Source organism: Xiphophorus hellerii, chromosome 11 (assembly GCF_003331165.1).
Source record: "Xiphophorus hellerii strain 12219 chromosome 11, Xiphophorus_hellerii-4.1, whole genome shotgun sequence".
Taxonomy (NCBI): domain Eukaryota; kingdom Metazoa; phylum Chordata; class Actinopteri; order Cyprinodontiformes; family Poeciliidae; genus Xiphophorus; species Xiphophorus hellerii.
Window position 1 is genome coordinate 12366264 of NC_045682.1, and position 27368 is coordinate 12393631.

A 27368-nucleotide genomic window follows, 5' to 3' on the forward strand; every position below is an offset into this window, starting at 1 on the left:
AGAGGACTGACTGAATGTCAAGTTTATTAAATCAGATCCCTCATGTTTCAGTCTGAAAGCAGAGCAAACGTACGCACGACCTGAAACTTGTGGCCGATTTCACCTCGTCTGTTTATTGGTGCTTTTCTTAAAAAGTTTACATTGTGCAGATTTAAAGACATAAAATTCAAATCAGATCTCTACGCCGAATGTTGCCAAACATAGCAACGTATTTCTGCCAGCGAGTCAGATCCAAGCTACCTTCATGTTTGCAACTTCTCTCCTCCTGCAGCCGCGTTTCAAGGAGGTGCAAAGTTTCTTCCAACCTTTCTCATTAAAGACCAATGCCGGGTACGTTTTTGGTATGGCGCTGGCATAGCTGCACTTTGAGGTCATAATTAGCCTCATATAATGACAGGTGTGCCCCACCAGAACATTCAGGGTAATTGAATATGGAAATATACTATAATAATGCTGACCTACGTGATTATGACATGATCTACTACTAACTGTGCATCCCTATTTGTGGAGTGACAAATTAAGCTCCTTTGTATGCGGAGCTGTGCCTCCACTCATTTGAATACAGGCTGGGCCAGGTTTTGCTGACATTTTTCATTTTTTTTATGGCTTTTGCACGTCTCCTGCTTCTTTGCTCAGATTCTGGTTCGGTCTTGGGGTAAACGTTCACGTATTCTCCCCTAATTAATGTCTTAACAGACCTTTTGATGGAGAGCATTACTTATTTCTAGACAGGTTCTTTAAAAAATGGAAAATAAATAATGCAGCTTGTTTTACAAAACCTGCAGCTTTTTCTTTCTTTTCTTTTTTTTTTTTTTTGGGCTTCACCTAGTGTCCCACTATTTTATCTTCAGCTTCGGAAATATTGACAGGGTTGGTGTTTCACTTGCAGTCACACATTTTATAAAAAGTAGTTTGGCTTTATGACTTGAAGTTTATATTGAAACATAATTTTAATATTCAACACTGGGTACACCCAGATACTGCTGAGATAAGGTTACTGCAAGTACTTTGGAATTATTTTGAGATGGTAAGATCCCAGATGGTCTCTCAGACGAAGTGAACACCATTCAAAGGTGAGAGAATATTGTTGTTGTTTTTTTTAATGTAAACATATTCCTGCAGGAAATTACATAGCTTGTACACAGTTTTATATTGCTGTATTTAGAACTGTCTTTTAATTTTCTGACTAATAATACTTGTGAAAGTGACCTGCAGACGGCCTCATTGAATCGAGTCAGGGTGAGGGCTGCAGCCATGCGGGTCGTGTGTCTCTCTGTGGTCAGAAGTTGGTCGGCGTGTATCTTTATTGCATTTCTGTGGTCGGTGATTGAAAGGACTCTTGGTATCGAGGTCTTTTTATTGCTCTGATTAGAGACAAATTGGGATTTCCTTCCCGGCTCAATTTGCAATAACTCTCAATTCAGAGGTTTTTCACTCAATCATTGTTCATGTGATTCTGCTGCCGGGCTGTATGTTCCTTAACTCTGCTGTAGTAACACTACAGTCTTTTCATTGTTTCTTTTTTTTTTTTTTTTGAGCATTACACATACAAAGTTGACACCAAACGAATTTGTTCACGAAGAAGTTAGATTTCATCATGTTAAAACAAATTAAGAGAAACGTAAATGTGTTGCTATTAAATATGACAGGAAAAACTGTTTCCTTAGTTGTATCTCCAAATCCCAAAGCTCTCTGGCACATGCAACGAGGAACCGGTTCCCATGTTTTCTTGTTTTGTTTTTTTTCCAGTCATGTGGACAACGTTGGAGCAAGACATTATCCTCATAATTTCTTCTCTTTCACCTCTAAGGGCCAAATCTCTGCTCAGGGATGATGGGAACCATGTGATAACCACTACATCGAGCATTACAAAATGTTTAAGTGAAATGGTCCATGTAGTTTTGACAAGGTTTTTTTTTTTTGTCCACATTCAACCCAGGAATGGCATCAAGAATGAATGAACATGACCACCACAGACTTTTCAATTTGAATTGATTTGAACATAGCCGACTTTAATCATTTTAATTCCAATTTCCTACTGAAGTGCAAATACATGAGAACAACCTTGTGACAATTTAATCAAGCTTTTGAATTTCATTATAACAGAAAATATTTTACACACAGGATGATGCAAATCAGCCTTCAGAAATTAATCCGAATTGCAGGAATGTTTTTTTTTTTGTTTAGCTATGCTCAAAGACTTTCTGACAAATGCCAAATGAAAACTTTCTTTTGTAAAATATCATTCTTAAAGGAAATTAAAACATTAAATGTGTCATGAAGCTGCTGAAATAATAAGACCAGTAGGTGACTAGAGTTAAATCTTCAGGTTGAATTCTTCTTTTAATAATTGTAAGAATTTGCCATTCGTCTATCTCTGTTATCACTTTAAGCCTTAAATTATACCATGCAATGTGTTTTATTGTGTATTTATTTCACGACTTTGTTCATTAGTCCACCCTTCAGTCCGTCTGCTTTGTCTTGAATATGATTTTGCTTTAATTTATCATTGAAAATTAGTTATAAACAATTACAAAGTAGCAACCAATAATGTCATAATGGCCGGTAAATATAACACCTTTCAAATAGCCTAATAACTCTGATTGCTTAAAATAAAGCCAATAATGTAATAACATCAATTTTGAGCCAGTAACATGTTACATTACATATTTTTCCAATATTGTAGTAAGTTATTGCGTTGTAGGTGAAATACTGAGCAAAAATGCAATGCATTTGTGTCAAAAAACCACAGTATTCTACAAAGTATTTCTTTAATAACCTATCTGTACATGAAATTGCATTACTTTCATATGTAAACCAATTAACACAATTCTAAAGCAATATTTTCTGCAACACATAATTCTCAAATTGTGTCTTTAAACCATATTCAGGACAGTGCTGCATAGATCAAATACTTGAGTTAATTATTATAATTATTCCCTTCAACAAAAACTGTTAACTACCATGATAAATGAAAAACTTTTTATTATGTTATTTGTAGTTTATTGGATTATAGTTGGCTTTATTCCATGTGAAATGGCCAAAATTGTGATGAAATTGCTTTATTGGCTGCTACACAACACCACATTTCTGTTTTTAAGTGGTTCCCAAGTGAAGCAAAACGGGGGAAAAATGTTTTTTAATCTTGCTATTTTATCCAAAATTTGTCATGTTGTAGTAATTTTTGTATTAAGTGTTGAGTCCCACTTAGAGATGATAACTTTAAGCATTCATAAAGTTTGAGATTGAGGAAAGCAGAAAGTTTTTGCTGGATGCTGTAGCTTCTGTCTCTCTCTTCGTCCCGGCAGCCACCAGCACTCCTTTATGGTTTGGACAACCCACTCTCTCCTCGCTGCCTGTCCGACTTACCACCTGACAGGGTAAATGTACAAGTACATTGCCTGTGCTTTGTGTCACTGTGATTGTGACTGCTGTTTAAACCATCAGTGTTTAGTGGTACTGCTGTTCACAAGCTCCTGCTAGACTTAGTGGATCATCATCATGTAAAAAGGTCACGTGCAAGATGTGACCTTTTTACCACTCCCATATCTTGAGTGTTGCCCATCTTGCCTGTAGCAGACCTTCAGCACATGTGGTCAGATCTTGTATATCTATTTTTACCTAGGTTTCCTTACGTCTTCTAGTACAGTTTGCATCTTTATGTGCTTTTTTCTTTTTTCTTTGCATTTTCTGTGAATTTACCTTTTTTGGGCTTTCTGAGTGTTCATCGGTTAAGCATGTCAGTGGAGTTAAAGGTCGAGTCAACCGGTTTCCTAATGTTTATATATCAGAAGCTTGAAATGTCTTTGACTTAGAGGTGAAAGCCTTGAAGAAAGACTCCAGGTGACTTTCAGTCACCTCAAATTTTCATGATGTGTTCGAGGGCAAAGACCCAAAGTGAATGGAGGTGACACACAACGTTTGATTAATCGCCTTCTGTTGGATTTAAGGGTCACTTCAGCAGATCCAAGCCATAAAGTTCAAGCTATTTGAAAGGAAATGAGAAGTTTCCATCCCCTTTTTGTTTAATAGCATTCAGTAAATGGTCAAATATTACTACATTCTTTTAATTTCAAGTCAGCAACTTAATTATACAACAAAAACTGTTTTTTTTCTAATTTATTTTTGTCTCTGATAATGTGAAAGTAATTTTCTCGCTTTTTAGAAGGAAAATCACAGGTTGAGATGTTTTCTTTTGTAAATTAAAACATTTCTCAGCTTTGCTTTTTTTTTTTTTTTACAATGTTTTTACTGCAGTTGCTGAAATAATAGTTGATTGCAGTTAAAATAGCTTTATTGATAACATGTTTTGTTTTTATTTTGATACATAATCTTTGGGAAAATTGAAGAATGTCATTGTGGTTAAATGAATAATTTTTATTGCTTAATCAAATTATCTGGTTATCAAGATTTAATTTTTGGAAAAAAAAAAAAAATTTTTCACCTATTCACTCTTTGGGTTTTTGTAGTTCATGATGACATCAAATCGCCAAAGTCCTACCATCTTGTTTTACAGCTCGTATTTATTACAACTTTAAATTCAGGTGATCTTGCAAAACGGAGAGTTGAAATAAAAGTAAGTTTTTGAAAATATTTTTTTGGTCATTTGTAATTACTTTAAGAAAAATCAAAAAAATCGATTAAAATCTGATATATTATAAAAAATAAAAAAAACCCAGCAAATTTTACTTTCAAGTGTTACTTTTACGTTAGTTTTCCACCTCATGACATTTTTGTCATAAAATGGAGAGAAGAGACTCAAGGACACAGAAACTCAAAATAAATACACAGGAAAAACACGGAACATGACAGTACCCCCCCTCAAGGGCGGCTACCAGACGCCCAAAACACAAAAACACAACAAGGGTGGGCGGAGGGGCGCTGGACGGGGGGCCAGGGGGGCTCTGGAGGAACACTGGGAAAGTCTGGTAGAGCCGAGAACCCACTAACCGGGGCTGCCTGTCGGCCTGGAGCTGTCTCTGGAGTGGGTACATGAGGCTCGGGAACGCCGGCTGAAACGGGCTCCGGTGCGCCGGCTGGAACGCCGGCTGAAACGGGCTCCGGTGCTGGTCCCGGAGATGCTGGAGTTGGGTCTGGGCTGGCGGAGAGACTGTGCGGCTTGGGAGGCAGGGGTTCGCCAGCCATGACGGCTAGAGCTGCCTTACGCTCCCGCTCTGCCTCCCTCTGCAACGCCACCAACCTCGGGTGCGGAAAGCGAGGAACCCAGTAGTCCAGCAAGAGCCCCAAGCGGATGGTGAAACCAAGCCGTCTGCAGGCAGCGTATGGTTTGGCCATGGCCTCCTCATACTCTCTAATGGTTTCTGTGAGTTCCTTTAAATCCTCTGGGTCCATGATGTAAACAAAGAAAAGAAGCGCACCTCACCGTACTTTCTGGTCGGGTCCTACTGTCATGAAATGCGGTGTAGGTGGTGAGGCAGACGCTTGAGACCCAGGTTGTAGTGAAGTGAATGAAGTTTAATAAAGACAAAAACAGTCCAAAATCCAAGGCAGCACTGTTGAGCGAAGACCAGGACTCATCACAGGTAGCAGCTAGGTAAAAGACTGGACTGACGACGGACTGAACACACATAAGACAGCAAAGATGCCAAATGAGACGAGGACCCGACAAAGACAGACACACAGGTGACACTAAATACCAGGGGGTAATCAGGGAATGAGAAACACCTGGGAGTAATCGAGAGGAGACAGGACAACGAAGAGACTCAAGGACACAGAAACTCGAAATAAATACACAGGAAAAACACGGAACATGACAATTTTATTATTGGACCTGGAAGAAAGTGTTCCCCATAGTTTAATTCGTCTTTGTTTTGAAGTAATGCAACAACCTTCTTTCAGCCAGTTGACCAGCAATATGCAAGCAGCACTGCTGAGGAGGTTACAATAGTTTAAATATATAGTGTTATTCTGACATTTAAACTCTTAACAATCAGTAAAAATGAAATGTTCCACTAAACCTCCTCACATCTTAAATTTAAAGGAAAGAAATTAAATTTCCTTAAAAGCTCAGGGAATCTCTGCCAGTGTTAAAAACCTCTCAACTGTTCAGCCAGGCGAGCATTTTGAATTACTTCATTATATAAATAGTCCATTCGAAAAGCATTACTCTTCTCCATCTGATGAGCGCTGCCTGCTTATAGCCCTGTTTGAAGACTCGCATTCAAAACCCTGCTGAGCCAGACATTTGTGTCGACGAATATTTGATCAAAACCAGGCCTGTCTTCTCATGGAAATGAACACTTTTAAAACCACCATGCAACATTCATTCACTACTCCGTTATCTCAATATGCTCCTTGGGGAATATTTGTAATATTTTAATCCTGGTTTTCATTCAGTATTTATGCACATCCTGTGTGAAGAAGCTTTTAAGCATTTTTTTTGTTTTGAGATTTCTTTTTTCTGTGTTTTTTTTTAAATGTTCCTTAAAACAAACATGAATGGCTGACCTGTTTGGGTTATTCTGCAGATTAGTTGTTATCCAATCAAAATGAGCTCCATTCTATTGTGTGTTTATATTTTTCTGCATAAATGTTTGCACTGTGTATGCGGAGAATATTCCCTTCGGCACAGTGGGACATTTTTCACACATTTATTCTCTGTGGAGAAGTTAGACTTTGCACCATGTTACATCACAGTGTTGAGGTCCTACTGGTATCATAATCTTTATCCCTTTACATGCTTTTAGTTACACAGTTATGGAAAAAAAAAGAATGTTGTGATTATGAAAAACAGTGCAATACAACCCGAAGGTTTTTACTAGCCAGATTGGTTCCAATGTCGCATCTGAAGATGTAAACGCCATTTGAAATCACTTCCAGAATTTAGTCGGTTCCTCTCGTCCGGAAACCTTAACAAATGCACAATACCTCACATCACAGTCATTCTAAAAATGTTTATTCTTTTCAAATTGCTTTTCATTTTCCAATGTAGCTTGGAGATGATTTACAAAATGGAGGAGCAGTTTATCTAAACAGAACGCTTCGTCACTCATTAGTATTCTGCTTGAGTCAGAGGTGTCGCCATATGTGAAAAGACACCAGTATGGTTGGTTTATCATCAGCGATCTCACTATTCATTCTTAATAAATGTTGGATTAAAGTTACTTTGTAACCTTTGTAATAGCCAAAAGCAAGTACTAAATAATACTTGTTGAAAATTGTGATCACCTAGTGTAGAAAAAAGAAAATGGAAAAGACTGATTCCTTCTGCTCCTAAAATAGTCTGACGCATTACTGCACTTATATCATTTGTTGATCGGCATTTTGATTTTCATTCTTGGACTTAAACAAGAGCTTAAAAACGACTACTTAATTTAGCAAATATTTATTCTAAGGATGTATAATTCTTTGTTTTTCAAAGTTGGAAATTTTGCCTGAGGGACTTAGAGTGATTTTTGAACATTTACTGGAACATATTTAGAAGCTAAAACACTGAAGGGTGACTAATGGGAATTTTTAATGTAATTGGGGAATGTTTTTCCTTAATATTGACTAAAATGACAACATTCATGCAAGTTCACTTTACCGACCGTCATTTCTCAGTCACATAGGTAGCATACTGCTTACTGCGCGCAGCATTGAGGCCACATTCCCTACATGCACTGTGCATTTCTGCAGCTCATAAACAGATTTATTAAAGCTTGGATTACTGAGGGCACCTTCCACTGCCTGCAGCGCAATACCAGTGTAGCCAGACATTTGAGTTCATGGATTCCATACACTGCATCTGCAAAGTACATATTGTTAAATATTCAAAAACGACTAAATAAATAAAACAGAGAAAATTTATAAAGTGTGCTCTAGTTAGACTCCTGCTGGTTCCCACTGTGCCTCAAGACCATCTTGTCTTAGAGGACTACAGACAGTCCCTTTGATTTTATGCTCTGTGTTTGACCTCTGACCTACATACAGTAATATCACATCTCAGTGTAAATCAGCCTGTTTGATTTGCGAGATTTTTATTTTTTTTTAAACTTGTACACAAAGTTTTGAAAGATGCTTTTGGAAGTTGAGTTTTCTCTGGTTATGGAATGAAATAAAGGCCTTTCCTAAGTGGCTCTCCCATTTGTTTTGTGTTTCTGCAAATGTTGGATAAAAACTACTGAAATCAAATGCTGCTAGAAAAGGTTTGTGTTTACAGATTTCACATTTCATAGCAGCACTGTGGAGAGATTTGTAAATGGGAAAAAATTTTTCCCACTACAAATTCCCTCGGTTGGTGTTGCTGACAGTGACGCAGAATGTTTTTTTTATCGACGTTGAAGTCGGTTGGGAAATGGGTTGATCGTTTTCTTCCTGGCTGGTGTTCAGTTGGTGGGACGCCACCGCCCGCCGGAGTGGAAGTGTTTAATAACAGGAGAAAGGGGTCGATCACTCGGTAAAGCTTGCTTTTGATCTGCAGTCAACATGCTTATGAGAGAAGGTTGACAGCAAAACTGAACAATCCTGAGGTTCAGCTTTTTTTTTTTTTTTTTAATTTGTCACTCATCAGGAGCGCTTTAGAGATTAAGGCCTCATCCAAGGACACTTTGATGGATTGAGGAGGAGAATGAAACGGAAACACTTTCATAGGAAGGGTCAGAAACCAGGTTTATTCACTCTACATTGGAAATATTTTATGACAGTCCAGCTACGCATCTTTTTACCACTTTTTTTTTTTCTTAAGAGGTTATCGTTAAAAATTTTAATTTGTTTTTCTTTCAGATCCCTTGTGGAGGACGACGACGCTCACATGAAAGTCGCTCTGGGCTACGGTGAAATGGGCATTCCTACTCACCTTCAAGCATCGAAGACTGGAAACACTCGATTTTTTACAAGCAATACACACAGCTCTGTGGTTCTTCAGGTGAGAGCACACACTTCTTTATGAAAAAAAATTAATAATTTGAGTTTAATTAGGGCCATTAGGGTATTGCTTGTCTGTTGGTTTAGTACAGCCTGAGTATTACACTTTACTACAATAAAGTGTAGTAAAAAAAATCTTCCACAAATTTTTGTGGAAAGATTTGTTGGCACTGTTGTTAAAGATGTAAAATGCAAATAACTCTAATGTTTTATTGCAGTAGTATAATCTCACACTGACCTTTTTAAAAAATTCAACCTACAATTTGAGTACATTTATTCAGTGGGGAAATAATTGTTTAAAAAAGAATCGCAGTGAAACAATTTCTGCTCTCAATATTTTGTGCAAATGTCCTTTTCCCGATGGGATTGTCCTCGCTTCACATTTCACAAGGTTTGTCACACAGAGAAGGAAATCTGATCTCTGACTCCTGTTTTACAAGCTGAGCCCAAATGTATTCATACCCCTGGCAGATTTAGATTTAAAGTCCTTTTTATTCAACTGAGAAGTTTGTTTTTGTTAGAAAATGGCAGAAGTGTCTCTCAGAAGATAATAAAATAATCCAGAAATAGTACGGTACCAAGTTTGACATTTAACATTTTATTTCAAAAAATACAACTTATAACCTCTTCTAACCAGTGGAAAAATCTTTTTTGTGGCATTACACCAGTTAAACCCTGTTCATAACTCCTTAGCAGCTTTTTGCATGTTTCTACTTGTGTTTTGAGGGTTTTATCTTTGGTGAATCTTGAGTCATCAGGTGGACCTTTTAGTTTATATTTTGTTTAGGCAGTAAATTCCAGATTATTATCCCCCTGAAAGATCTAGTAACAACATATTTTGAGTTTTCTGTCTGAGGGTAGTAGATTTTTACGTCTTGCTGTCTGAAGATGCTCATTTAGCATTTTAAAAGGAAAATGGCCCTCAGAATCACAGATCCACTACCGTATTTTACATATTTATTCTCTGTTTAGCGCCAGCCCTAACTGAAGCGCTTAAAATGCTTTGGGTTTTGCTTTTGTGGCCGTAGAACAGAAAAAGATTGTTATCTGACAGTATCTAGTGGTTGCTATGGAGACAACATGTTTTATGTGTATTTGCGTAATGAATTTGATTATATTTGACAAAATCTAATGTTTACTTGTTTCACAATTGATGTTTTTATGATGTAAATCGCTTTGAACTGCCTTATTGCTGATGTGTGCTATACAAATAAACTTGACTAGAACAAGTATAAATTGCCTGAAATGTAAATATGCTTTAGTTGTATTTAGAAATTTAAAAGTGATTTTTGTGAGTTGGAACAATTGAAATTGATTTTGTTAAACTACTCTTTCCCAATATTTGAAATACTGAAGAAATGCTGTCAGCCTAAAGGTTGGATTTTTCAGCCCTTTTGGTAAAACATAATGCATTTCTTGTTTTGGTTGTGTTTTTTTCAATGAAAGATTTATTTATTGTAGTTGTTTTTTTTCCACATTTATCTATGTGTCTGCTTAGTGCCTTTTTTATTTCCTGCAGAAGGAATGCTTATTCATATTGATGGCTAACCCTGCACGTCAGCATTGATTGGTGTAAAGTGAGGATCGGCCTGAAAATGTTGTGGTCCCTGCTGTTTGCTGCAGCGGTTGTCCTTGGTCACCAGCTTTCTTTCAAAATGAGAAACCGCTGGCTCCTTTTGCTGTTCATTATTCTTTGTTGTCAATGCACACTGCAGGGGAATGATAATGATTTTTCTAGCCTATCTCCCACCTTATACCCGGATCCTGGAATGTGTTTGTTTCTGGTGGTGAATTTTTAAGTTAAAATTCACCCAGCTCTAGCACCATCGACTTGTTTTCATGCTCTCAGGTTATTTGCACAAGCCACCAAAACCTCCGTCTCATATGATATAGTAGGTATAAAAATCGGATGTGCAAAAGCGAGGGGCAATATCAGTAATTTACCCGAGGAAATTACAACACTGGTGAGTTAATTTTATTTCTGTCACCAGGAGCCTCGGTAAGCACGTGATCTTCTTAGTCTGTTATTGACTCAGCTGAGGAGTCACTGGATGAGGGGGTAAAAAGCTGCTACTTAATTTAGGTCCCCTAAGCTGAAGCCAGAAACACTTCCTGCTCGTATAACTCTCACCTCCCTTCCCTTTTGGATTCAGGGATTTGATCAGCTGAGAATAGAAGGTTTGCTGTGTGACGTGACGCTGGTTGCTGGGGACGGCGATGAAGCTTTTCCTGTTCACCGCGCAATGATGGCCTCATCCTCCGACTACTTCAAAGCTATGTTCACAGGTGGGTCCGCAAACTCTGCCTCTCTGACCAGAGCGTGCGCTCATCAGAGGGCCGCTGAAGCAGGAATTAAATAGATGCATGTCACGTATTGAGTGGGGTTGAGTTTCACTCTGAACCCCAGTTAGTGCATTGAGAAATTACTTGCTGTTCTTCCCTGTATTAGGAATTATTTTAAATTGATGTTTTTAGCAGTTTTTTCTATGCAACAAAAAAAACTGGGTTTTAAGCTGGAAATTCAGTAGTAAAGGAAAGTTGAAAACCTTTAATCAACATTGTAAAGTTTACTAAAGGGATAGTTGGAACTATTTCAAAGTGACATTCTGTGAAAATTATCATTAAAAGTTCCTTTACATTCAGTAGATGGATATATTATTAAAGAATTTATAGTTGATTGAATTTAATAAAATAGTTTATTTATTTAGCACCAGTTGATGACTTAACATGTCAACAATTTATATGCATGAATATATGACTGAGTCACTTCTATTGATATATTCATATATAGTAACATACATTCCAGATGTATTTAACCATTATAAGATAAATAAACTGCATCACACTTATATAATAAACTGAACTTGATGCAAGAAGCTGATTTTTGTTATTTATAATAGACAGTAGTCAAGTCAATGTCATAAATAATTACAGATATGAATATTCTCAACTTTTTCTATTATTAAATTCCTGTAATGACTTTTTAAAGCTTTTTAAGAAGTCACCGACTCGTTTTTTTAAAGAAGACATGCAGAAAGTTAATTTTATTTGTTTTTTCTTCAGCATCTGATTTTATTTTTTAATCTATCCTTGTATTGTTTTTATTTGGTAATGTGCATCTATTTAAAGGTACCAACAAATAAAATGCATTATTATTATTATTACTTGTGTGCTTTTTAATGAACAGGAATCGCAAAATGTCAGTTGATTTTTACTTCGTGCAAAATGTTAATTTTTCTTTTAATTTGACAAGTAACACCAGCACTGGGGTGTTCCCATCATGCAGCATTATTATGTGGGGATTTGGAGCCTTCTCTTCTCTCCACCTCGCCTTCATCGGAGTGTGTTCAGCTGGTTTCACAGCTATGTATAGCTTCTATAGCTCCATCTATATGTGTCTGAATAGCTTCACACATTGGTGGGTGGTGGTAATACTTCAAGCTCCGTTACCAACTCTGATCTACAGATAACTCTGCAGGAGGGCTGGAAAACTGTGTGGAAGTATAATATTGCTAAATATTGCGATAACAGTAAAGATTGAATTTAACCAAACATTTTTCTCATGGATCTTTTTGTCAAAATGTTCACAATGTCGCCTGGATCAGGTTTGGGAATAAAAGACAGTGAAAGTTCATTAAGGTGACCACGTACTGTATGTTGGCAAACAGACAATATAACCACCTAAACATTTCACCCCAGCAGCTCTCTGTATGTAAAATATTTCAATTGCAAAGAAGACTGTTCTGTGAGATGTGTTGTGGACATATTGCTCTACTCCCCACTGTAATTTACTCGCCTTTAAAGCTGCAGGGGAGAGTGGTGATAAATCCAATCGTCTTGGCAACACAGATCCTCGTCTGTGTGGACTGGCAAAGTTGCTTGTCAGTCCACTTTGAAAAGAAGTCACTATTGTTTTCTAATTATGCAGTCGCTTATGGACTTCAGATTCTATAAAGTCCCAAGTAGTAGATAATATGACGAAATGTTCAAAAACAGTTTTTTCTCCACTTTCTGTCAACACCTTAATAACATCCTGGTTAGTTTGTCACATTATCTTTGAAAAGCAGCTGTGCATAAATGCAAAACTTTTACATTTTGTCCCCTCATTGAGATCCCGCTGGTCTCCACTGTAGCTTTTCTGTAAACCAGTTTGCCGTAACAGGCCCTTTTCAAAGTAAAATTGAATAAATCGTTTTATAAATTTAGAAAAGTGAGACCAGGTTGAGGCCACGGATCACCTGCTAGTTTCAGGTCTTTCTAAAGTTCTCCGAGAGCGCGGCTCGTCTCTCGAGCAACTCCTTTGATTATTATCTTGACCTGTCTGTCAGAAATCGGATGAGGGGCACCTGGCCGTGGGTGGCTTACTCTGAAACGATGATCTCTCCATTTCAGAATTACGACTCCAGCAGCGCTCACTGGGGCTTTCGCAAGTTTAGAAGTGCAGCTGCTGTCAGCGCTGTTAGAATATTTAGCAAAAATAAGAATTTTACCTGAAAACTTCTTTACTTTTACCAGTCATGCCACTCTCTGAAGTACCTTTGTAATAAGAAATATTTAATAGACCATGAGTTAATAATAAACCAGCCACTCACCAATTTCAGCTCGTTTCTTGGGTTTCATTTCATTTTTTAAAATATTTTTACAACTTAATTCTTGTGTCATTCTGATTTTTACCCATAACTTAATTTGATAACTAATTTGCTGCAGACATCCGGTCAGAATTTCATGGCGATGGCTTCATCAGAAATACTTAAACTGAGAAAACTGTTGATGTTTCACACAGTAATTTACCCCTTGCTCATTTTTGGCAGCGCCAGAAAATTTAGGTTATATGGTGACAAAAAGCTACAATTTAAAGAGCTTGTCTTAGTAGGTGTGTGTTGAAGAGCTGCTTGGAGTGAAGGATACCGGTCTCCAGTGGCTCCTGACTCTGATTTATTATTGTAATGAGTAGAACCACATTTAGTAATTTGTTTTGTTGTTGTTTTTGCCACCTACTCTCCCCTGATGCAGGTGGAATGAAAGAACAGGATTTGATGTGCATCAAGCTTCACGGAGTAAACCGAATAGGCCTCAAGAAGATCATCGACTTTATCTACACAGCAAAGTTGTCACTCAACATGGAGAATTTGCAAGACACACTTGAGGCTGCAAGTTTTTTACAAATCCTTCCTGTGTTGGACTTCTGCAAGGTTTTTCTCATTTCTGGGGTAAGGAGACAGCAAAGGAGCTCGTGCATGTAAAACACTTTGTGAAGAGCTGAAGCAGCTTGTTGTTGTCGACACAAAGTGTGAGGGAACATATGGGAGTCAGGATAATCGCAATGAATACTAAAGAATGTGTTTGTGACTAACCACAGGCTATTTAAGATGTGAAAGTACAATAGCTTCCATACATCTATCTTCAAGATCTCGACATTTTATCACAGCCACTAACTCCCGTATTTTTTCTCAAGGTTTTATGCGACAGACCAACACAAAGTAGTGTTTGTGAATAAAAGGATTTTAAAAAGTAGTCTGTGGAGACACTTTTTAGTGTGTGAGATTTATAGCTGCAAGTCTCTACCAGTTTTTTTTTTTTTTTTTGCCCCTTGGCAAAACAACTGGAGCTCAGCCTCAGAATATGTGTGGACATTAATTTTCAAGTATTGCTAATATTTTTGAAGTAGATGTACAGTTCAGACCAAAAGTTTGGACACATCTTCTCATTGAATTCAATGAGAAAGTGTGTCCAAACTTTTGGACCTAGCTAAGGGTGCACCAAGTCTCCAGTCTGTTGCTGGCTCCAGCAGGTTTTCTTCCAGGATTGCCCCGTGTTGTGCTCCATCCCCATGGCATGATGCAGCCACCAGGTTTTAGTTTTTCAACAACGGGTTGAGTTATGACTGAGATTAGATTTAATTCATTGTCGTTATTATTGCCAATTTGTTGCCCTGTATTTCATTTACGGACGAAAAGGAGGCTGAATATATAAGCATGCCACACTTTTCAGTTGGTGTAAAAACACAAAACATGCTAAAAAGCTTGTGTTGCTCTCTTTTCATTTTAAAGTTATCAGCTTCTTTATTATCTGTCACATAAAATCCCCCAAAAAATAAGTTTTTGGTCATAGAGTGACAAGATGTGTAAGTGGATTAAATACCTTGTTTTCAATATACAAACTCAATCTAGCTCTTTCCCTTTGGGATAGCCAGCCATCTTAGCTGCTGCTGATGGTTGCCGGGTTTTCTACGACTTACTCTTCTGATGATTTTGCAGGTTTCACTCGACAACTGCGTTGAGGTGGGACGAATCGCTAACACGTACAACCTGACGGAGGTGGACAAATACGTCAACAACTTCATCCTGAAGAACTTCCCCTCCTTACTGGGCACAGGAGAGTTTGTCAAGCTCCCGTTTGAACGGCTGGCCTTTGTGCTGTCCAGTAACAGCTTGAAACACTGCACTGAGTTAGACTTGTTCAAGGCCGCCTGCCGCTGGCTGCGCTTCGAGGACGGTCGCATGGAATATGCTGCAAAGCTCATGAAGAACATTCGCTTTCCCCTCATGAACCCTCAAGAGCTCATCAATCATGTACAGACGGTGGATTTTATGCGCACAGACAACACTTGTGTCAACCTTCTCCTAGAAGCTAGCAATTACCAAATGATGCCCTTCATGCAGCCAGTAATGCAGTCTGAACGGACAGCCATTCGCTCGGACAGTGCCCACCTGGTCACTCTGGGCGGCGTTCTGCGCCAGCAGCTAGTTGTCAGCAAGGAGCTGCGGCTCTTTGACGAGAAGGCCCACGAGTGGAAGGCGCTGGCTCCCATGGACGCACCCCGCTACCAGCACGGCATCGCCGTCATCGGCAACTTTCTCTATGTTGTGGGCGGCCAAAGCAACTACGACACCAAAGGAAAAACGGCAGTGGACACGGTGTTCCGGTACGACCCTCGCTACAATAAATGGATCCAGGTGGCGTGCCTTAATGAAAAACGAACCTTCTTCCACCTCAGCGCTCTCAAGGGACATCTCTACGCTGTAGGTGGAAGGAATGCTGCTGGGGAGCTTGGTGAGTTCAAATCCACCATGTGGTTTATTTCTTTATTTTAAATCAAGCACATTGTTGTCACAAGGCCACCATAACTGACTTTTGTTAATGAGCAGATCATTAGGTGAACAGAATTATTTTGAAATATGTATCACAACAAACTCCAAATCAGCTCAATTTATGTTGTGCCAATTCACAAGGCATAATTCAATCATACTTTTTAGTTTCAAGACTAAAACGCAGTGCAAGAGGCCACCAAAAGTACTACATAATGCAAACATACAGTACAGTCAGGTCAGAACTTTATTAAAAGCAGGAGCAAGAACAGTATGAGGCTGATTCCAGGTCTGATAAAGTATGGAAAGCAGAAACCAGTCCATGTTTCTCACTCGATCAGACTCATTTTCATTGTGGATGTTCTACTACAGGGACGGTTGTACCAGAATATGTTGATAAAAATAAAAGAAATTGTAAAAAATCTATAAATAGCTGTTGCTCCAGGATTTTGTGATTGTTTTAGTGTTTTTTTGCAATCAAAATTACAGATTTTGTGGTGCCAATTTAGAAATGTTTGTAAGGAGTTCTTACAATATTTGCGCTAATGTATAATGTTAAACGTAACGTTTTATCACTCGCCATATCAATTACAGATTCAATGTTTTTGAGCAATTTTGAGAAAATTTGCAGTAAAGATATGGAGATTTGTTGGTTTTGTGTGAATTTGACAGACTTGTGAAAAACTGGAAGGACTTGTTGATGTAATTTGGAGCCTAGAGGGCCACATAAAAAGAGTTTGACAACTGTGCACTAGATGTTTAAAAAGTCTAAGAGAAACTAGTTTCTTCTTGTGTTTCTGATAACTTGGAAAGCTCAACCATCTCAAAACAGTCTACAAACATCAGGTTTTATAGTTGCACTCGGTGCTGACTCACTCACTGAGGATGAAGTAATCGCCTTCGGGAGAATGCCAACAATTTTATTTTTAATAGAATCAATTTTATTTAAGAAGAATCCCATAAAGTCATTACCGCTGAGTGCCGGGGGAATTGATGGCTCAACTGAGCTATGGCTGTAGGTTTGGCAACTGTACTAAAAAGAAACCAAGGATTATTCCTTTTCTCCTTTATGAATAATGAAAACTAAAATGTTGTAGCTTGGTGAGGGGTCTTTTTCTACAGCAGTAACTATTTTTTCCATGGTAAGTATGACTCCTATAGATGTGTAGAGAGACATTTTTTTTGGTTACTAGTAACAGAAGTTGTCGTAGCTGAAAAATAAAACAAGACTTGCAATTCTGAGAACTGAAAAGTCACATTATCTGTAAGAACAAAAACTGAAAAATGTGTACGTTGTTGTATTTTACATTATGTTAACTCAATCAATAATCATCCTGAAAATACAAGCAGTTCTGTTCTCTTTTTCTTTGACTTCAGGGTAAAAAGAACGACGACAGAATTACTGCACAACGATTAGGGAATTGGATTGTGATATTAATGCTTCCAACACTCTGTGACCTTTAGCATCTTGGGCGCTATCATCAGTGCCGGACGTTGGCATCTGCTGTGGTGACACTCCATCCAACAGGCTGAATATTATGTTGGCATTCAGAGGATGCATTTATAATCATTGGAAATGCCAGCAGACAAACATTGCTTTCCGAACAGTCCTTTTATATTATTAAAATCCACTGATATTGTGATATTTACATGTTGGAGAGCTTTTACTTATTTGTCCATATATTGTTAAAAATTCTATCTTTCCAGTGAATCTTTCCTTTGTTTGCATACATCGCGGTGGTGCACACACAAGGCTGCCAATGTTGCTCCCTATAGGTCTTGAAAAGTCTGTAAATGCATGACGTTTATCATTTTCCAGATCTGGTAAAGTATGGAAAGTGGATTTAACTTTACAACATTCTTTTTCCATGATTTGTAGAACATACAGGCAACACAACTGTGTAATTACATTTTAATCTTTAAAATTTGAGTCCCGGAAAGTGTAGAATATTGAAAACATGTAAGTGACCCAAGAAAAGAAATTAGTCACTTTCAAGATTAAAGCTGTTCAGATTTGTGAACATTTGAGTTTATTCTGTTTTGCTTTTTTTTTCCCCCACCATGGTCAGGTAGAAAATATCTGAAGAACTGGTCATGGTGCAGGCGCTGTAAAATAATTTAAATCAACAACAGGCGCCTTTAATTTGACATGAATTTTTAGTCCTTAAAGTGCTTGTTTAACATGATAAATCTATAAGTAGTATAAAATAAATTACCTCAAATATCCTCCCAATCTGCTGCAGTCGATTACAGAAACACATTAATACATAAGATTTTAGTGACTTTGCCCTGGAGAAAAGTTACTTGCTGTTCTTCTTCTGTGCTGGTGCGTGTGACATTGAGTTGAGACCGGCCTGAAGCTTTGACAGGATCAGTACTGACAGCGACTGACACACCCTCCTGAGTTTTAAGTGTTGGCAAAGTCGTTCTGTCTGAAACTTCCTGCTATAACACTATTTTATTCTATTTTAATTCTTAAAACTAACTTTATGAGCAGATCAGTCTATGTATATGTTTGTTCATATGTTTTTCTGGCAGTCGGTTGGTGCCTAGTAACCAATCAGGGACTGCTGCACCGGTAGCCTTAAACCACAAAGAGGTGCCACCCAATACTTAAATCCGGCCATATAACTCCAGCAGACCGGGAGAGGAGCTGTCTTCTATTTTGGGTTATAATTAGACCAAAGAACAGAGCCTGAGCTCACCGACTGTCTACACAACTGCCTTATTCAGCTTTACGTTCCACTGCCTTCGCGCTGCATGTGGTTCAGGCCCGATGTATTTCTGGATGTGCCCTCCTCCCCCTCCGCCACGTTTGTTTACTCTTGACGGGTCGTATGGGTGTGGTTTTATTGTTGCGTCTGGAATGCCCTGATTTTAGAAAAGGAAAGCTTAACAACGTGAAGACAGATTCACGGGGGGAATTTCTGCTTTAATGAGTACACACTGAGTCTTTCTGGCTCGCTTTACTGCCCTCTCCCTTTAGGTTAATTTAGCTTCTTAAAATCTGAGAACAAATATGTATTTTGCTGTGCGTCTACTACTGTTTTTGATAAATTTGTGTAACTTAATTTATACTCAATTTGCTGGTTTTCTAGGCTTAATTTAGAGTATATGAGAATCCAGACAATTCAGGCCACTGAGTTATTGCTGGCAGCTTCTACATTAGATTCATTCATCTGTAATCGTCTCATTGATTTCACAGAATCCTATAAAATTCTCCAAATCCACCTGCTGCTCTTTCTGCTCACCATCAATCAATTCAGTTTTAGTTCAGTACTAGTGTCCTGAATGCAGTAAATAAAACCAGCAAGTTTTCACCCTGTGATTACAGGAGAATAACTTTCTCATGTCTTTTCCAACCATGGCGATGAAGGGCTATTGATGGCAGAGACTGAAGTGTGCTTTGAGCCTTGTTATGATCTTATTTCAAGCACTAGGTAATCTTGTTGATGCACCCTTGTTGCTTGTTATGGGGTCGTAACAAGCAACCGATCGCTCGTCTGTGATTATCGCTCGTGAATCCCACCGCTCCTGTTCTTGGATATGTCAGATTTCTCGCTGAAGTATCCTCAGGCACATTAGGATAAAGGATCCTCCCAATTTCCTGCACAGTCAGTGGACGCAGCAGTGGTTGGCGGGCCGTGGGGTGTGTGCTGTATTTAAATCTGAGTTTTAGATCCCACACTGAGACCCTCCAAGGCCTCATTTGCTGCTGTTTGTCCTCTTTTAGTTGTGTTTTGACCCACTTTCTTCTAATACGGTCTTCTTTTTTCTTTCTCCCCATCTCAAAGCTACTGTGGAGTGCTACAACCCAAGGACAAATGAATGGACGTATGTTGCCAAAATGAATGAGCCACATTACGGCCACGCTGGGACGGTGTATGGTGGTTACATGTATATTTCAGGTGAGTGTGTGCTGGGAGTTTGTATAAACCCTGTTATATTCTGAAGAGTAGAAAAGCAAGAAAAGATACAACATTCTGTATAATTAGCCCTTAAATTTTATGACTACATTCAGCAGGATTTTGCTCATTTATGAAAGTCAAAATGAAAATAAATGTTGAAACATTTAATCCCAGGTTTAATTATAATACAATTACATTTTCTGAACACTTTTCTTTCAATGCTGTCACAAAATTTCCTGCACTCTCCACAAACTTCGTTAAACTTGCTTCTAAATATATCCATCCGGCACAGACATAAAGGGCCTTTACAGTCCATCCAAATGGCCAAATACATCACTAACATGCAGACCCTGGATGCTCAACACTTTAAATATAATACCTTACCAAATATGGCAAGAAAGCTGCCTTTATGACTGCGACATTGCACACGCTGGTATTGCTATGACAATTGTGATTCAGTGCATCCATTGTCTACTTAAAGACTTAGTTTGTGATCAGATGCTTGCTTTTGTCTGCTTGACTTGCCGAGTCTTAAAGAAAGTAGTCCGCTATCGACACTCTGGCATCACACTTATGTCATGGTGGAGGGTTTGGCGCGTGCGGTGGACCTTAGGGGAATCACTGCCTGTTCTTTAGGCGTCACATTAACACTTGTTCCTGTGATTGGAAGCGAATCCCGCGGTATGGAGATGAGCCCTATTTTCTCAGTGTGACTAATCCAGAGCAACACAACAAAAGGGGCGACCGTTTCTGCTGGTGGAGGGGAATTCAGGAGGATGGAGAAGGAGAACTGAAGGAGGTGTAGGAGGTGTAATACACAACACTGTTAATCCCTCCTGGCCACAAGAAAAATCATCCTCCTCCTCCTCCTGCAACACATGAACGCGAGCGGCGGCGGCGGGCGTTCAAAGGCGTAAAAGCTGATCCTGAAGTTTCCTGATGCTGAAAGTCAACATTTGACAACAAACATTGCACAGCATTAAGTTATTCCAAAGATGTTTAAAGTTTTTCCAATGAGTGGAGATGATTTGCACCACATACTTGAACCAAAAAATAGCACCCCCTAGTGTCAGTCTGTGAGTGGTTCTTGTATCGATTGTGGAGGCAGGTTTTTTTCAGTCTGAGCTTATTTACACAAAAGCTGGATTTACCCTGGATATTTTTGTTTTGTTTTGTTTAACGAGGACATGACGTCTAACTGGAAGCTCCTTCCACTGCAGCAGTGTTGACTTGCGTCTCTCTCAATAACTGAGTGCGGGAGAAAGTTGTCGTGAAAATAAAACTATAATCAATCAATTAATCTGTCTGTGCAACTACACATAATATGTAGAGTTAATGGAAAGCTGGAGATGTAATTGCAACAAATTTTAAACGCATTTTGCAGGCGATCGGGATTAAAATCTATTGTTCTAGCCATAAACTAGTGATAATTTACTGCGTTTATTTATGGTACAATCAGACATGCAGCCTCTGCAGCAGTGACTGGAATTTTTATTTGTGCCTTAGAACAAGAATAAATGGTCTAAACCCCTGAAATGTACTTTTTATTTGTGAAGGATCATCTTCACTCTTTCTTCATAAACGGGTTTAACCAGGTAATACAGTTAAAGCTAACAGAAATAAAGAGTTGTAGATCATATTAAATTGATATCAAACCAGTCTGAATGCAGAGCAGTCAACCTCTACCACTCTAAAGTGCAATCTGCCTACTTGGACATTTCAAACCTGGCTTGAAACACTAAGTGATAAATGGGTGAAACACTACAAGGGGGTAATAAAGGCCAGAAAACTGCCCTTCTTCCTGAAAAAGGCTCCTAAAGGCTCCTTCACATATTCATCAAATGTTTGTTGATCAATTTCCTAGGAATCTTGTATTTTGTTGTACGTTATGATTGAGTCGAGCTGTAGTCAGCACAGTTGGACTAAATGAAGTTAACTGGGGCTAATTTTTAATTATTCAATGTTTCAGGAATCAGTTTCTTATTTGATCCTAGTTGTTGCTGTGGGAAATATTGACAAGTTAGCAGAACAGGGAGCCCTTTTAATTTGATTTCATATTAGCTAAGACTCGAAGGACGGCTGCTGTTACCTCGAGACATGACGGATCATTTTCACTTCAAGATAAAGAACGAGAGAATATTTAAAACCAGCCAGAGCAGAACATGCTGATGATGCAATAATCAAAATTATTAATATTCTCACTGTTGGCAGCTGGAGAGAAAGAGGCTTTTGCCACACACTACTTTTTCCCTTTGCTCACCGTTTACCGTTTTTACTCCTCCGCTGAAAATACAGTTTTACGATATCGATATCAAGTGAGTCGGGCGATACATTTTGTTTTTGTGAGGGCAGGCTCTGCTCTCGTACCACCTAAAAATATAAACTGTTGAGGAGCGTAATATCACAACACAACCTGCTTAATGACTGCAGCTGCTATCAGAGAGGAATCGAGCAGCGCACATGAAACGTAGCTTTAATAAAAATGCTCCAAGATTTCGCTAAGAGGCCTCACTGGCTCCCACAGTCTCCGGGGGGTTAGAGTCTTGCGGGGCAAGGTGACCCACGCTGGAGTGCACTTCCTTGTCTGTCTGTCACAGCACATCAGGTCACTTTCTCCGTCTGCGCCGCTGTGCTGTCTGAAGGTATTCTGTCAGCTGGATGAACCTGACAAATGCACTCAGTCTACAAGCCGTCACAGCCGCAGCGCCTCGGCACAATTCAGACATTACTAAATTTCTGCCACGCTTTGTTTTCCTATAAGCACATTTCAGCTCCCTTTTTTGTTGTTGTTTTTCTTTCTGTTGCATTTTTTTTTTTTTTAAATGCTTCACTGAAACAAGCCGTCTGCTCTCATACTCTACCGGTTGAATCATCTTTGGCTGCATTTTGTGCTCTGAACCCTCTTGGGCATGAAATAACATGAGCTGCTGAACACACCTGGATTTAGGGATTATCTGCCATTCCTCTCTGCAATCCCCTTGAGCTTCGTCAGTTTGGACATGGCTGTCAGTAGAGATCCACTTCCTGGTCTCCTGATGGATATTTAATTGGCTTCAAGTCGGAGCTTGGGTCGAACCTCTTAAAGACATTTTCGTGTTTGAAGGAGAACTGCGAGGCCAAGAATGCTCTGGGGCAGAACAACATCTTTCTTCACTTGGCTTTTTCTACTCACTGAAACGTTTCTTTATAACTGCCTGTGGAGAACAGCCCACAGTGTCATACTGCCACCACTCTGTTCTGCTTCAGGCATTCCTATGGACAAACATTTAGCTGTATCTCTCCTGCAGATTAGAGGGGAAACCAATAATTGTTTTATTGAATACGAGCCAGAAGACTCCGTCTGTATGTTTTATCAGTGCCCCTTTTCATGAACACTTTTTGCCTTCTCTCCGTGGGTTTTACGAAACAGTCAGGCCGCCATTGGCTACAAGCAGATCTTGATGCTCAATTATGATTTTTTTGCTGATATCCATTTTTATGTGTGGTCATTTATATTCCTAAGTGAGAGTTCTGTGTGAACGGTTTAAGTCCCCAGATTGAGTCGCATGCACAGAGGAAGAACGTTAATATTAAGCAAATGAAAGCACAGCAAACAGCACCGGCCTTTTGTGCAGCGTTGACTGCAGATTCTGCAGGGAGGTTTGTTTGGATGTGTAGTCGGGTCCAGAAGTGGTCTGATTGTGATGTGATGCGCTTTAGTGACAGTCTTCTTTCGCAACCTCATAATCGTAATTTTTAGCCATCGTTTACATCCTAATTTACCAAGTTCAGCTTCTTCTGGTGCAGAATTATTACGCATGTCTCACATGACATACAAGCTGGGTAAAATGCGACATGACCACAGGTTATTTTTATTTATTTATATCGAACATGATAGAAGTATAAAAATCACACACATAAACGACGAATGCAAAGACATATATTTTTGTACCACAATAATCTCAACATGCTCAAAAAAACAGTATCCAGATTAGTATCACAAGGGGAAGAGACACAGATTGGATTTAAACTTTTGGGTGAAAAGATTGTGATTGGGGCGCTCAGACTGCAGCAAAAAAGTTGGATTGCATCTCGCTGTGATTTAATGTCAGGAATTGGGGGGACAGGGAAGTTCAAGTTGACCTGCCATCGGTTACACATCTCCTCTGGCCCCGGAGGAAGTCGCAGTGATAATTAAGCAAGCCGGTGTGAAGTGGGAGGCATTACAAGCAGCTGTCTGTCATAGCTGGAGGCACTGCTGCCACTCTTTGGGTTTGTGATGGTGGCTTTGTTTACACAATCACACATTGTTACATACAGCCATAAAAGGGCTTCTGTGGTCAGTACTGTTTGCTGAAAAGGCCAAAAGTATTACTCTGGGGAAAAAACTTCCATCTAGCTACTCCTCCAAGAAAGGAAAGAAGCAGGTTTATCTCAGGGAAATCACCAGCTTTATGATTGAGCAAACAGAGCTGTTTTTCATCTCTGTTTTTTTTTTCAGGGATTTTAAACTATTTCTGCTTTTAAATTACTCTAAAAAGTGAGATGTGCACTGGGAAAGGATGGAGTTCTGGAGTCTGCAGTGGGTTTTATTGTCCTTACAGAGCTGCATTCATGATAATGTAGCCCTGTAGTAAGACTGATCTATACTCACTTATCTCCGCCGTTCACCCTTGAGGGATGTAACATCAGAAACGAGCGCAGATCGTCCGTGGGCGATTATTTATTTATGCAGGATCTCAACTCCTCACACCTGCGATTGTTATTGGACGTTTATGGAAACCGTCCTCCGTCGGTTTCACCTCTCTGTCCGTCCTCCGTCATCTGCCGGAGTCCCGGGTGTGCCGGCACTCATTCATCCAGGTCAGTGCTTGTACAAAACGACTCCGCAGTTATTCAGCGTCCACTCGGCTGCACAGGGAAATGCTTTGAAATAGAACCATATGGGCGCACATGGCATGAAATACAATAACAGTTTGTCCTGTGGCGACTAATTAAGGGCACTGGCTTCTAGTTGGTGTTTGAAGGTTGAGATCAGCTCGGTGAAAATGTGGTGTGTCCCAGTGCCCCTCTAATGTTGCTGATTAGACATTGAGACACTGGGATCCCGATCAGACGGCATCGTATCAAAGAAAAGGCTAAACCCTTTGAACTGGATCAAAATAGCAACACAGCCCCCTGAGGAGGAATTATAAAGATCCGGAGTTAACTCCAGCACTGTTTCTCTTGTCAGTGGTTCATAATGGCTTCATACAATTGGTGGATAAAGTAGTCGGGCTATCTCTTCATTTGATCAGTTAAGAAGGTGCAGCATCACAGATCCGAGTCATGGCAGCTGAATACACAGATTAAGCCGGAACAATGGACCGAGCACACGATCGCTGGGCGGCAACAAAAAGAGGGATTGTGCCTGAGAACGGCACGCTCCGCAAATCCTGCTCTGCGTTTGCTCCCCGCCTATGTGTGTGTGGTTGGGGGAGGAGGGGCGAGCTGGCTCCCACCCAAATGCATGCTGGGATTGTGTTCCTCTTTATTTTAAGCCTTCCCTGTAGACATGCCCTGTATATTTTTTTTTCCTCCCTGTTTTTTTTTTTTTTTTTCATCAGTTTTGTGTCCCGACATCTCCCGTCTGTTTGCGCATATGTTAACAGGGGCTTTGTAACGACGCACCGCTTTGTGCCGACTGTTCACAATGAGTGTTAAAAAGAGGCTGAGCAACCGCTGATGTTTCTCTAGTTTGTATAATTACTGTTTAATCTGTTTATTGGCTGAATTTGCAATGTGGGGATTGTGGAAGGATGAGTTTTAAAACCGTAGAGCCTGGGGCAGCATTATAGGCTGGTGCTAGAAAGATGTTATTTAGTGAATGACTGATTAACAAGTCCATAAAGTGTTTTCCTCCCCAAAGATGATCAGACTGAGGATAAATTTTTGTTTTTTTACTGTCTTTTTTTTGCTGCAGGGGGAATCACTCATGACACTTTCCAGAAGGAGCTGATGTGCTTTGACCCAGATGCGGATAAATGGACTCAGAAGGCGCCCATGACGACGGTCCGGGGTCTCCACTGCATGTGCACGGTGGGCGACCGGCTCTACGTAATCGGGGGCAATCACTTCCGCGGCACCAGCGACTACGACGACGTGCTCAGCTGCGAGTATTACTCCCCCGCCCTCGACCTGTGGACGCCCATCGCCGCCATGCTGCGAGGCCAGAGCGACGTCGGCGTTGCCGTGTTCGAGAACAAGATCTACGTCGTGGGCGGCTACTCCTGGAACAATCGCTGCATGGTGGAAATAGTACAGAAGTACGACCCGGAGAAAGACGAGTGGCAAAAGGTTTTTGACCTGCCCGAGTCGCTAGGCGGGATCCGAGCCTGCACGCTCACAGTTTTCCCTCCTGAGGATATCTCGGGCTCACCCTCCAGAGAGTCGCCCCTATCAGCACCTTGATAAATAACGAGGGGGTGGCTCAGGTCTGCTCAAACCCCCGTTAACCTTCCCCCATGCAACCTTCTCAATAAACACTCCTTATAGACATTGTTTGCACTTCTTTCTCAGACATCTGTTCTGCATCCCTGAGTCCACAGCCCCTAAAAACTGTGCAGAAACCTCTCCCTGAGTGACAAAGTCTACGTAGGACATGGCTTGGCAACCTAATTACATGTCAACGTTGCATACTCAGCATATTTTGGCAGGAAATACCTTGACTTGAAACTTGACTTTGCAAATCAACTTTTCTACCTGATGTCCACAGAGTTTTCTTACGTCCCGTTTCTTTTGGCGTTCTACCTTGAGATGTTGACGACGTTGTGACTCTCTTCTACTCTATGCCAGGTTGAACTACAGGTGACCCCAGGCGACGGAGGAATAGTGACAGAAGACCTCCAGAGCTGATGGTTTTTAACTCAGGGGTTGGCCTGGGCCCCATCTGCGTCTCCTCACAGTTTCAGCTCTTTCCTGCTGTTGGTATGAAACTGTTAATGAAACAATGTTTTCTAAATTTAATAAACCTAATTTTAAAGAAAATTTAAAATGGGTGTTGTGGTTATTGACCGAGGCAGATTTGAGGTGAACGTCTCAACATCTAAAGCTGGAAGTTGATCAATGAGAAGAGAGTATGTATAGATCATGGAGTCATTTTATAACAACTCAAGTATTTTCTTCTTTTTAGAACACAAGAATTGCTTAACATGTTTGGATTTATTGTGCTTTTTCTCTCATCTATCCAAGGTATATTCGTTCTTAAAGATATAGACTTAAGGACTTTTTTTAACCGTTTTAGTAATTTAAAGGAAAATGCAGAGATGGTTTTGAGTATGTGGGTGTGTGACAAGGCAACATAAGAGACGATCAAAATGATCTGCAACCAATGACAATCCCATTCTTCATCTTTGGGCCCCAAACTGTGAACTTCAAGATGCCAAAGCTCGCTCCCACAGAGCCGGGTTATCAGACTACTTCCAGAACCTGAGAATGGAGAATGAAATGCAGTCATAACTTCAACTCTACTGAAACTTGTCGGATCAGT

At 39.7% G+C, this 27368-nt stretch overlaps 1 protein-coding gene across 4 annotated transcripts in view; it reads left to right on the plus strand.

Annotated features, from left to right (window-relative positions):
• Positions 1 to 26873, plus strand: part of klhl13 (kelch-like family member 13) — a 40588-nt gene extending 13715 nt beyond the window's left edge. For 2 of the 4 annotated variants that reach the window (XM_032576919.1, XM_032576918.1), the window contains 7 exons: positions 3309 to 3380; positions 8725 to 8866; positions 11019 to 11151; positions 13879 to 14075; positions 15123 to 15918; positions 19748 to 19861; positions 25803 to 26873. In XM_032576919.1, the coding sequence (XP_032432810.1) occupies positions 3309 to 3380; positions 8725 to 8866; positions 11019 to 11151; positions 13879 to 14075; positions 15123 to 15918; positions 19748 to 19861; positions 25803 to 26290 (1942 nt within the window). In that variant the 3' untranslated portion in view covers positions 26291 to 26873. The remainder of the gene's footprint in view (positions 1 to 3308; positions 3381 to 8724; positions 8867 to 11018; positions 11152 to 13878; positions 14076 to 15122; positions 15919 to 19747; positions 19862 to 25802) is intronic. The other 2 variants (XM_032576921.1, XM_032576920.1) reach the window with 1 other exon arrangement.
• Positions 26874 to 27368: the final 495 nt, after the last annotated feature.